General features: G+C 47.9%; 5 protein-coding genes across 5 annotated transcripts; all 5 read right to left on the reverse strand.

Moving 5' to 3' along the window:
• Nucleotides 1–18: 18 nt before the first annotated feature.
• Nucleotides 19–1,260, reverse strand: N7529_004923 (uncharacterized protein; the record flags this gene model as incomplete). The annotated part of the gene is made up of 1 exon (XM_057240450.1): nucleotides 19–1,260. One exon carries the CDS (start codon nucleotides 1,258–1,260, stop codon nucleotides 19–21), a length of 1,242 nt encoding a protein of 413 aa, XP_057099745.1.
• Nucleotides 1,261–1,914: 654 nt separating this feature from the next.
• On the reverse strand, nucleotides 1,915–2,763 carry N7529_004924 (uncharacterized protein; the record flags this gene model as incomplete). Its single annotated transcript, XM_057240451.1, has 2 exons — nucleotides 1,915–2,409; nucleotides 2,464–2,763. 2 exons carry the CDS (start codon nucleotides 2,761–2,763, stop codon nucleotides 1,915–1,917), a joined length of 795 nt encoding a protein of 264 aa, XP_057099746.1.
• A 490-nt stretch (nucleotides 2,764–3,253) lies between these two features.
• N7529_004925 (uncharacterized protein) lies at nucleotides 3,254–4,114 on the reverse strand (the record flags this gene model as incomplete). The annotated part of the gene is made up of 3 exons (XM_057240452.1): nucleotides 3,254–3,286; nucleotides 3,350–4,025; nucleotides 4,107–4,114. 3 exons carry the CDS (start codon nucleotides 4,112–4,114, stop codon nucleotides 3,254–3,256), a joined length of 717 nt encoding a protein of 238 aa, XP_057099747.1.
• An 834-nt stretch (nucleotides 4,115–4,948) lies between these two features.
• On the reverse strand, nucleotides 4,949–7,150 carry N7529_004926 (Zn(II)2Cys6 transcription factor domain-containing protein; the record flags this gene model as incomplete). Its single annotated transcript, XM_057240453.1, has 3 exons — nucleotides 4,949–4,966; nucleotides 5,019–6,865; nucleotides 6,928–7,150. The coding sequence occupies 3 exons, from the start codon at nucleotides 7,148–7,150 to the stop codon at nucleotides 4,949–4,951; spliced, it is 2,088 nt and encodes a 695-aa protein (XP_057099748.1).
• Nucleotides 7,151–9,331: 2,181 nt separating this feature from the next.
• N7529_004927 (MFS transporter) lies at nucleotides 9,332–11,938 on the reverse strand (the record flags this gene model as incomplete). Its single annotated transcript, XM_057240454.1, has 11 exons — nucleotides 9,332–9,398; nucleotides 9,610–9,682; nucleotides 9,870–10,003; nucleotides 10,123–10,240; nucleotides 10,290–10,699; nucleotides 10,751–10,837; nucleotides 10,888–10,920; nucleotides 10,984–11,228; nucleotides 11,281–11,315; nucleotides 11,373–11,482; nucleotides 11,556–11,938. The coding sequence occupies 11 exons, from the start codon at nucleotides 11,936–11,938 to the stop codon at nucleotides 9,332–9,334; spliced, it is 1,695 nt and encodes a 564-aa protein (XP_057099749.1).
• Between the last annotated feature and the right edge of the window lie 210 nt (nucleotides 11,939–12,148).

Below are 12,148 nucleotides of genomic sequence, written 5' to 3' on the forward strand. Positions count from 1 at the left end.
ACCCCTATATGTACAATTTTACTCGCGGACAAACATACCTGCCATACCCATACCGGTACCAATACACATACTGATGACACCGACCTCCTGGCCACTGCGCTCCATCTCAGGCAGCAGAGTAGCCAGTTGGCGGGCACCAGTAGCACCGAGCGGGTGACCGATAGCAATAGCACCACCGTTAGGGTTAACCTTGGCCTGATCGATGCCAAGCTTGCGAACGCTGTAGAGAGCTTGCGAAGCGAAAGCCTCGTTAATCTCCCAGACACCGACCTCGGGAACCTCGACACCGACAGCCTGCAGAAGCTTAGGAATAGCGACAGCAGGGCCAACACCCATCTCATCGGGAGCGCAGCCAGCAACAGCGGACGCAACCCAGCGACCCTTGATAGAGCCGGACAAACCAAGCTCCTCGGCAGTAGAGCGGCGCATCAACAGGGTGGCAGCAGCACCGTCGCTAACCTGCGAGCTGTTACCAGCGGTGGAGGCACCATCAGCCGAGAAAGCGGGCTTGAGGGCTCCGACCTTCTCGAGGCTCAGGCCGTGGCGGATACCGTCGTCCTTGGACACAGTCACGTCCTTGGCGGGGGCATCTGGGTTCTCGGGGTCGAGTGTCTTGGTGGTGACGGAGACGATCTCAGAGTCGAAGCGGCCGGCCTTCTGAGCAGCGGAGGCCTTGGCATGCGACTCGACGGCGAAAGCGTCCTGATCCGCGCGGGAAATGCCGTAGCGCGAAGCCACGTTCTCAGAGGTAATGCCCATGGGCATGATGCAGTCGCGCGCATCCTTGGAGTGGGACTCCTTCAGCTGGGGCCAGAGGACTGTGGGGATGGCGCGGGAGCCGTAGTTGCGGGTCATGGACTCCATACCACCGCCGACACCTACGTTGATGGCGCCGGCGCGGATGCCGTTGGCGATGGTTGTAATGGCGGCGAGACCGGACGAGCATTGACGGTTAATTGTGTTGAAGGGGACGGAGTGAGGGAATCCGGCGTGGATCTGGCCCATGCGGCCGGCTTTGGCACCACCTAGCTCTTGCAGGACGGATCCAATGAGCACATCGTCGATTTGGGCGGGATCCAGGTTTGGGTTGGCCTTCAGTGTTGCTTGCAGCACGCTCGCGAGTAGCTCCTCTGGGTAGGCGTCCTTGAAACCACCCTTCTTAGCGCGGGTGACGGGTGTGCGCAGAGAGGAAAGAATGACAATATCATTGGGGGACTTTTGAAGGACCTGGCGAAGACCCCGGGGAATTGGAGAAGCCATTTTATGTATGTTCGGAGGTAGATTGACAAGTTACACTGAGGGTCTGGAGTATTTCCGGTCTTTCTCGGAGTTAGCTATAATAATAACAATCTCCAGGATATTAAGGATACACACTCACTTTTGTACAGAGAGCAGAGGATACAGTAACAATTATCAAATCTGGGGACGCCAGAAATACTTATAAGAAATTGCCGGGCAAAATTCCGGGGTCGGAAGTGATTTGGGTCAGTTACCGTTGCGGCATTAAGCATCGGCTAAGTGGTCTCCCGCCGACTTGTGGGGAGATTCGCCACTTTGGATCTTTATACCTTGTATGTACCTATAAATCAATGATATAGAGACTTAAATGTAGTCAATCTCTCCAAGAACCATATACCTTACATCTATGATCTCGCCTTCAAATCTTTTGAAAGGACCATGAGAGAAAGCCCTATGGGCGCAGTCGGATCTTATGTCAGCTTCGGATCGGAACCCGAAAAGTATTGCCGAAACTGATCTCTACTGCTTGTATGTACCTACATAGGTAGGTTGTTTGAATTGGAAAAAATAACATGCATAATCATCGAGATTACCCAGATGGTGGGATTGACTGTATAATAGACTGTCTTGAGATTCAATGTGGCCCCCGTGCGCGATAGTAGCCCCTAATTAGGGCTATCTATTGATGACATGACGTTTGACCTCATTATCCACCCCAAGCCACAACATATCTGGCCGACTATAGTGACCGCACACGTCCACAAATGCCCGAGATTTAAGAACTTCACTCAGATCCAAATGATGATACAACATCCTCTCTTCCGTGTCAGGTATATCAACCGTCAGTTTGCGCCCATCAGGCCCGAAAATTGCAGAGCATCCACCTCCGGGGATACCCATTAAACCGCCCTGAGACTTCATCAAGTCGATACCAGGCTGACTTATAAGGGCAGTGGTGTGAAGCACAAATGACTGCGACTCAATGGCGTACGTTTGCGCAACTGCCGCGGTGCCTAGTAGTTTAATTAGCTTTTTGCTGCTTCCAAGTGTCATGCTGGAGTGAGTCCGACCGCTACGCGACAGTGAATAGAGACCCTTGCCGTCTTCGTCACCAAATAGTGGGGGCCAAGCAGCGACATGAATCTGTTCCCGCTGCGAGTAGGTGTGGTACTTTAGTAGAGGTTGAATATGTTCCTAGCATGACAATGCTCCTATTCGACCCGCAGCTGTATCGGCGACGCTATCGAGACAATCGCCGAATGAGTCCCCGAAGATAGTTCGCTCCATGTGAGTTGCCTTGACTTTCTTGCGGGTGACACGAATTTCGCCGTCTGCGTCAATGATGGCTTGTGAGATATACAACGAGTCGTTGACGTTCTCGGAGAAGCCCAGTATTACAACGATCTTATGCTTTGCGGCGCACTCCTTGATTCTCAACATCTGAGCAGATTCGAGCTTCAAGGAGTTTTGAATGTATCGCGTGGTCAGTTCCATGTCAACCGGCCGTGACCTTCGGATGCTCATTTCGTCAGATAAGCATCATGCAATGAAAACTTTAGACCCAACGTACCATATCCAGGCTGGATATCCAGGCACCCAGCATTCCGGAAAGGTCACAAGTTGAGCCTTGTTTCCCGCTGCTTCAGAGATCAGTTTGCATGTTTTATCAACCGTACCGTCCAGATCGAGCCAGACAGGTTCCGCCTGTGTGACGGCAACGCGAACGAAGGATGGAGAACAAGCCATGGATACAGTAGGATCAAAAGGTATTCTAAGGCTATGAGTACTTTAAACTATCTTTTATAAGTCTTCGATGTAATTGTGGGGGGCGGCATAGACCGAGGCGAGGAACTCGGGATTTGGATAAGATCCTGGAGACAATGGGTCCCTCAATAGTAGCACCTTACGTTTGTCTTCTTTGATATGAGATAATAGCTGAATCTACTGGTGGTTACGTTTTCAAAGATCCTTCTAAGGTTATCTCCAAGTGATCTAGATTGATTGCTTCTACACGCTAGACACACATGCTGTCTAGTCGCATCATAAACTTTTTTTTTGAGTTGGTAATAACGAATGTATGGATTTGAAGAGTCCGTATCAAGACACATACCTTCTCGATATATCTGATGCCTACCTCAATTCCATTCTCATCTTCAAAGTCATCCTCGTCGCCAAAGTCAAAATTCCCAGGATCCAGACAAGTCAGACAAGTAACAACAACATTGTGATACCTAGATCCCATACGTCTTCGGAGCTCACCCACTGTCAAAAGAAGCAATTGCTCTTGGAATAGTGATCCGCGACTCGGTCCAAGAGTAGATGCGGGAGTGAAAATCGACCCATTCCCATCATCCTTAGTATCTAGAAAGTGGTTTGTCTCATGTAATTGAAGTGGCATTTCTTTCTCCTTCAAGTTATCTGGCTCATCTTTCTCATCAAGTGCCCTCATGTTAACGATGATTTGCTTCGGTGTTCTGGAGATTGATCGAACCCGCATCCCAGAAGTCTCTAGAAAGCGGTCTTCCTCATAGTCCACGATAGGCGCCTTGATGTCATCAATGATTTGCTTCGATGTTCCGGGGATGCATAAAAGTGGATTGTCGGAAGAAGCTTCCAAATTTAAGTGGTTTGTTTTATCATTCTCGTTAGGCTCCTTCAAGTCAATGATGGTTCGCTTCGATTTTCCGGGGATTGATTGAGGTGGGATTTCGAAAGAAGTGGTCCAGTCTGGCCGACTGGTTTTGATGGTGATATCATAAAGCGCAACACAGAGCAATTCACCGTTCCTATGGGTTGCCAAGGAAGGGTCATATCTACAGTTGTGCGAGACCATACCCTTACCTACATGTGATTATGCGTGACCTCACGTGGACATCAGAACTTCAAGTACACCGTCAACATGCTAAGTTTTTCAATTGCCAAATGCCAACGCTAACCGGATATGGTCCAATAACAGTTATGATGGTCGCGTCGCCTGCAGTCAGCGTGGCTTATAAGATACGAGTGCGGATTATCTCCAAGGAAGCAGTGGCAATTCCAACGCGACTGTGGATAGTGTTCTATTCATCAAAAGGTTGGGGTGCATATAGGTTTCGTATTACTATAGCAGTAAGCTTCTGGTTTTTTATCAAATTTTTGGTAGCGAATATGCCGAGAATGCGGAGCCCGCACTGCGAGTGAGAATTTGGTTTCTTTTCATGGTCTTTCTATGTGAACGACACTCTACAATAGGATGAGTTCCTACCGGGAACACGGCATTACAACGTCCCGTGACATCTGGAGAGGTCAATTTAAGCTTAATTTTATAATCCGGAACTTAAGGCTCGAGGTCACAAGTGACCCCACTCAATATCATAGCATTATGCTCCACATAGTAACGATCCCATCCCAGAGATATCAGTTTTGTCCCTTTTGAGCGCCGCAAGAAGAAAATAACGTGAAAAGCATATCGACAATCCTGGCCTCGATTCCAGGAATCCCAGAAAATAGCATATATATACGAGAAGATGGAAGAAGAGAAGATCTCAACAGAATTGAGGGAATAGACAGGAGACATCAAGATCAGGGGAATCATACAATCCCGTAACCAGGAAATATGTACGGAATGAAAACAAATAGACACAGGCGTTGAAGTAGAGCCTTGTCGAGGGTATGAAAGAATCAAGAACCAGAACCAGAACATATAGCGAACACAAGAGAAAAAAAATTATCAAATGCATGGCAAGAACTAAAAATTAGATTAGTATATGGTCAACGAAAAAGTCATCGTCAAAACTCACATTCATCACAATAAGCATCGGAATATCGAACACATCACGTTTGACTGTCCAGCAGTACGCGCAATCGACCTTTCCATCCTTGAAGCCAAGCTGGTTCATACCAGCCTCGCCAGCAATCCCACCCTTACGGAGATGATTGTTCCATTTCCCGTGATCGTCAGGAGCAACCTCCATATCCTCCTTGGTCTTGTATTTAAGAAGCTTGCATCTCGTCATGACACTTCCGCGAGAGTCGCCAAATGCCAGACGAGCAAAGTCCTCATAGAATTCCACGACACTGTCGTCGTCAAGGAGCTCAGCCAAGAAGACAGGTTGTGGGTGGCCAGCGGTGGAATTTTCTAGCGTTGAGCCGCGGGGCGTGAAACTGCCTCGCGACGTTGTCCCAGACTGAGGTACACCTGACCCGCCGGTGTTGACGTTCAGGTTTGCTTCCTTGCCCAGGAGAACGTCTTTCTTCCACCCGGTAAGGATGCTGAACTCCTTGCCTACGGCGGCGATTTCACCGGTGCGTCGACAGACGATTGTCGGTGTGCCGCAAGCATTGATGAAGTCTTCGTATTCCCACAGTGTTCGCTGGAAACATTTTTCCATGAAGATGAGATCATCGCGATTGAGTGTCTTGGTAGTTGCGATAAAAGAGGGTCGGATAGATGCGAGAGCCTTGGCGATTCGCACGGTCTTTTGTGGCGAAAAGCGACGTTGTATAAAAGCAGTGAGGTTGTGGAACCCACTTGTGTAAGCATAGGGCTCTTTAACGCTCTCGTATATTGAAGAGGGATTGCGATGACGCCGTTTGGAGCCAATTTGCAGATTCGGGTGTTTGAGGATCGACGCTGATGTCACCTGGCGCTGACCATTCGGTATTAAACTGTTAGACTTGGTATGAGCAGAAACATTGAATGTGCCATCGTCAAACGTAGTCGTTGGGATATTTGGACTCGGTGCCGAGCCAGGGCTAGTTAAGTTGGCAGGGCCGCTTTCGATCGCAAATGCATGCGGTGCATTTGCTTTCATGTGTTCGGGAAGCATGCCATTTTGACCATACACACCTCCGACATTCACATGTTGGCCCGAGGCCGGTCCAGTTGGCCATTCGTTTAGAAGAGGATCGCCGAACATGAATGGTTGATTTCCCGGGCTTTCCCCAAATCCAGGAGCTGGTGTGGAGAACTGTGCAGATCCGCTGCGGCCGATCGACCCTCGCTGTCCTGCGGAATCAGTCGGAGAGTCACCGGCCCCGGTGGCCATGTGTCCAAGCATCCCAAATTCTAGAGCACCATATCGATTTTCAAAGTTCATGCTTGAAAGATCAAAATTAAAAAGTGCGGGATCACTCGGGTCGAAAAATGGTCCTGCAAAGGGATTCTGAGGCTGGCTCGTGTCCCCGGAAAGGGCAGTACTTGGGGTAGGCTGCTGGTTCACAGTCGAAGAAAGACTAGGGTTCCGGCCATTGGTACTGTTCTTCATGTTGAAAGTAGGTGAAACGGGCGATTGTGTCGTAAAAGGGCTTTGGCTCATAGGAGGATCTTGATAAACATTGTAGGGGCCTGGCTGAGGCTGAGGCGTAGGGTAGAAGTTGTTATTGGTGGGAGCTTGTTGCTGACTGTGTTGTTGATTATGTTGCTGGTTGTGCTGCTGATTTGAGTTGACGGAGTTTGAGCCATTTCTAGACATGGGCAAATTATTGCGAAGCGTGTTATTGTAGAGGTTGTTGGTGCTGCCGGTTACAGCTGGCATCAATGCTCCATCTGGGGCATCGTGGAGATATTTTGCCTTCTTGCGAACGCCATCATGGCACGCATCTTGAAGGCCACGCTTGATACAACGTTGACACGGTCGTTCGTCGCCTAAAATCCGCATATATCAGTGACAAGCCCAAAAAGGTGCTAGAAGCAATATTTCACCATACCGCAAGTCAAGTGAGCTCGTTGACAGGCAAAGCAAGCTCGCCGGGCCTTCTTCCGTCGCGGTCGCGAGGGGTCCTTGGCATTGGCAGCTTTACGGTCCGCCTTGCTATCGCCATTAGTCTTGGATTTTACATCCATTTGCTCGTGTTCCGTCATATCGGCAGAATCACGATCCCCGCTTAGCTCTGCAGGAACCGGGGAGCCGTGCTTGGCTTCCATGTTCATTTCGGCATGTATCCCGAGGCGGGCAGTATCTAGACACGTCCACGAAATTGAAATGTATCACCAATTCAATGACCACAGGCCCTTAATTGTGCCTTCGGAGTTCGATCTAAAGTAACAAAGCGTGGTGGCGGCAATACCAATGATACCATCCGCGCTTCGATGTCGACGGGCGAGCGGATCTCCGTGCGCGATATTCTGCCCGACTGTAAGATAAAAAAGGTCGCAAATAGTCGTTTGTCCGTTTCGATTCTTCTTCAAATCTTTCCGGGTCGCTTCTCGGGGTTCGGAGGTCTATCCGTTTCTTGGGTCCTATAATCGCGCGTTTGCGACTACAGCTAGTGGGGAATCGGAGTGGCGGCGAGCCGAGTCACGAGTGTAACGGGAGACAATGGAATGGAGATGCGACGGGTGTATGATCTGACACATCGAAGGAATTCAATGTGGTTCACAAAGTGAAAACTTGGCGCAAAGCTGACGAAGACAGGAAAATGCCGCAAATGTTCGGGCGCGGTTGAGTTGGAGTGGAGAGGCGGACACGACTTCGGCTGCGGGGAAGATGGGAAGTTCTCTCCCAAAAAGAGCTATACCGATATGAGGTCGGTTGGAGAGGCCGGTGAAGAATGAGGAGTAAGAAAAAAAAGATTCGCAGATATGCGCGGGGAAGGTAGAAGAAGTGGATTACTCTCTCTCTCGAAGGGCTTGATCGGAGTGTTCCCGTGACTGGCAGGAGTTTAACACGACACCACGACACAGTCCAATTGCGAAGGGACTATAAAAGACTCGCGTGAGTGACTAGGATGAAAATGTTCGAAGTTTTTCTTTATTTTTTATTATGATTTTTATTAAATTTTCTATTAAAAATTTAGGGCATTATTTCGCACTTGAAACTCCATACGAACTCTCAGCCCTGAGCTGGATATAGTTCGTAATAGCCACTTTTTACCTAATTTAAATGGCGCTTTTTCTCTCTTTTCCAATGTTGCTACCCAACATAATCTTACTTTGATAATTTTGTCTTATATTTGTATACAACTAGATCATCAAACGAGAAGTAAATAGGGAAAGGAGAAAAGGGGCCAAAATTCATAAAACACGTGAAGACTTCACATGCTGACGTTTAGAGCAGCGACAACTGGAGGAAAAAGCTCACGGCATTTGAACTTTTGTCTTTCAATTCATTACCGGTAACTGGTAATTTTGGGCATGTGTACAGAATTGTATTGGCTGAACCACGATCCAGTTTTAGATCGAGTTTGACGGTTACCGGATGACCAAAACCCCGGAGGCAATTGCGCGCGTGCGGAACATGTCAGGGCTATTGTATACCCGCCTTTGGTCTTTGGAGCAATTGCTATACTTCAAAGATACAAATTCAAGCATTGGAATCATGAACAATCTTAAAAAAATGCCCATTCTTTATAGGATACCCCCCGCTTTGAGACTTTTCACAGTTCCCGGGAATTCAATTCGGCCCCGTTTTGTTCCGAGGCTTGCTGAGCGTGCTCTACCGAGGCTAGGTAGTAAACAATATCGCTCACCATTGCTATAGATTTATCTGCAGTTGACAGTTGGCGGTTGGGGATGGTTGCCTGTGAATGGAATCCAAGACCACATGATGCTCATATACTTCGCAACTGGCCTGGGGGACTGGGGGCTGCCGGACAATTCAGTTCCGGGCCAACTCCGTCCAATCTCCATTCATGGAGGGGGAGGGATCTTTTTATTTTTAACGTGTCAAGCAACCTAGTATCAATGGGCTCTTTAGTCTGCTTGCTGGAAAGAACAGCCATATCGAATCTGCTGGTGTGTTTAGAAAATCAAGCAGAGCTGGAACGTGAGACATATCCTTGCCGGTCATGCGTATTCGTATTATTTTCTATGGTCTGCATTCACTTCTTGACTGCAGGCCGTACAGCATTTAGAGACGTTAGGTCTTGATCTAGAGTAATGGGCCAGGTACTATTTTCATCATCCACAGTAACGTCTCAGCCCGGAAACTTGCCAAAACATGGTCATGGGATACCCTGATCATAATTTACGGCACAACGTGTTCAGACGAGACCGGTCGACAAATTTTTGGGATGCAATGGCACCGATATTCTGTGGATTTCCTCGTTAAGAAGTTACCAGCAGTCCAATTATTGAAATGTATGGGTTATCATGTGTGCACAGGAGCATCGATCACGTTTGCGAGGTTGCAAATCGACTCTTCTTTCGGAGCTGCCTTCCATATCGGTAGAAGATGTATCTTGTATGAATGTCAGTATACAATATTCGAGGAACACAATGGACTGTTGTGTTGTCTGATGTCTGACACCAGAACCATATGTAACTGGGATATCAAACTTTCCCCACTTGGGGCAACCTCCTTCGAGGTTGATGATGCAGGGGAAGAGCAAGTGGGTAGGTCAAAGCGCGAGCAATCAGGGAGAGCTCAAAGGTGCCAAGTAAAAACTTACGGAAAAGGGGTCATGACAAGAGTCAGGAACGCCAGCAAGGAAGTCGCCCAGTGAAATCCAAGGTTGTTGTACACTGCATAGCCGTTAGCTACAATCGCCACTTTGCCGTATGCAGACAAATGTAAAGCTTAAACATCAAGCTAAATTGCAGAGCCTGTTCAAGAAACTATGCATCGACCCGCAGCTGGAAGTATGCTTCCTATGAAACGCACAGACACTAGGGTCTTGTTGCAGTATACGAACAGAGCAGGCAGACTTACTTTGAATTCCAAACAATGGAAAGATACCTCCAAAGGATGACCGAGTGAAGCTATTGGCTGCTAGCGCGCTGGCAGCAAAAGTGGGATACGCATCGACCAAAAATGTAAAGATACCCGAGTATACCAGGATTGTGCTAGAAGTAACACGGCCTGTTAGTATCACACGGCACCAAAAGAAAATCCACAAAGCGATGAGGAATTTTAGGACCAACGGGTGTGGCCTGGTTGGGTGAAATTTGAAGATTGATCTTACCCTGCACCAAAAACAGCACTGCCAATGATAGGGGCAATCCAGTGGACATCAGGGTAGATTGTCCAAGCAAAGATGAACATGCCAATAGTTACCAAAGGCCCACCTAGGATAGCTTTTTCTTGTATGAGTCGACAGTTCCCTTGTGGGCAATTGGATGACAAGCTTACCTGGGGGCAGCCGCCACTCTGGTTGAAAATCCCCGAACTTGTTTGTCGCTTTCTCATGACTACGTTCCAGGCGAACATAATTTCGACGCCAAATTGGATCCGATAGGATGGCAATAACCATACCAACAAATAGGCCAAGGAAACATAGACCGCGTTGCCATATGACCATTCCATACACCTCAGCAAATACAAGCTGGAAAGCACCGAAAAAGAGATAGAGAATACCCAATAGGATGGCCGAGAAAATGCACAGGCAGAGGCACATAGGCTCCAACGTCAAAAGAAGAATAGGGCGATACATGGAACGCAGGACCGTTTGAGCTACTGTGCGTTGGAGCTTCTCGATCGGAGCTTTCCATCGGTCGTCTCCGGTCTCCTTGCGGAGCTTCTGCGCTTTGCGCCTCAAAAGCCTAATATTGTTAGAACTTCCTATTCAAGTTGCTGAAATCGAATGTCCATACACTGGGTGGTATGTCTCTGGGACAAAAAGGATTATCGAGACGAGTAACATGCCGGTCCAGATTAAGAGCACGTAGAACACCCAGCGCCTATCCATTTTATTAGTTTTTGAATTATGAGAGATACCGCAGAAACTGACCAGCTGGTAAATGCGTTAATAAAGCCACCAACCCTATTTTTTATCACTGTCAGTATCCAACATCGGAGATGAACAATCAGAAAAAACTTCACTTACAGAGGACCAACTTCGGGTCCTACAAATGGACTGGCAGTATAAAGCATCATAGGAAAAGCAAGCTCATGACGATCAAACATATCGCCAACAGTGCCTCCAGCAACACTCAAGAATGCACTACCTGACAGTCCATTGAAGAACCGAGCGATGAGCATGGTCTGGGTATTCTTAGCCACCGCACATGGAACAATCCACACAAGAAACAGCGAGAATGAAATGATGTAGATGTTTCTCCGGCCATAGAACTGTATCAAGTCAGATCAATCAAATCTCGGATTTTGCATGGAATCAATATACTTCAGATAGAGGACTCAGAAATAGCGGACCAATCCCTTTAGTAAGAAATCGTTAACACAGAGTTCAAAAAAGCACAACAGATCACCACAAACCAAGTCCCCAAATATAAAATGACAACCCAAGAGTAGCAACCTCCTGTGAACATCCAAACTCCCTCATCAATTGATTATACGTGGTGGTATAAATTGACGAGGTGCAGGCCCTAGCTAGGTCAGCGCATGCGATTCAATGCCGGCCCCGCGGCGCAGACCACACCGTGATATACCAGTACTCACACGCAAAGCGAGCCCAACGAAACAATAATAGTAATCAACCAGCGTCGACCCTTACTCATATTCCGCGGATTCATTGGATCATTTTCATCCCAACCAACGGTATATTCCGTATCTTGATCCGCGGCCTCATCAATCTGATCTGGACCAACACTAGTTCCATCATTCAAGGACCAACTGCGCTCGATGGATCTGATCGATTTAGATGCATTAGAGCGCTGTTTTTGGAGCGGTGTGACGCGCTCGTCGTGTTGAGCGGCAATTGGTGCAAATGTCACATCCTGGGACCTCGACAGATCTAGTTCACTTTTGCTGTTATCGGGTGACCCGGGCATTTCTGTTTTCTCTTCGAGATTATCGTGCGACGTGCTTGACCGTGAAGACATATTGGATGGTTGGTCAAGCTTGTATTCTGATGTGTTTTTTGCTGGAGATGGCGGTCATGCTAAATCAAAAACAATAACAACTAAATTGAGCTAGGAAAAGTGATTAAAAGCCTTATGAGGACGAACGGAAGAAGATGTTCCTTTTATCGGAGGTCGCGATCCAAAGGCCGAGCTGATCAATCAAATTATATGACGGAAGCTAGTTTCTTT

This window comes from Penicillium soppii, assembly GCF_028829465.1.
Source record: "Penicillium soppii strain IBT 18220 chromosome Unknown utg000004l, whole genome shotgun sequence".
NCBI lineage: Eukaryota > Fungi > Ascomycota > Eurotiomycetes > Eurotiales > Aspergillaceae > Penicillium > Penicillium soppii.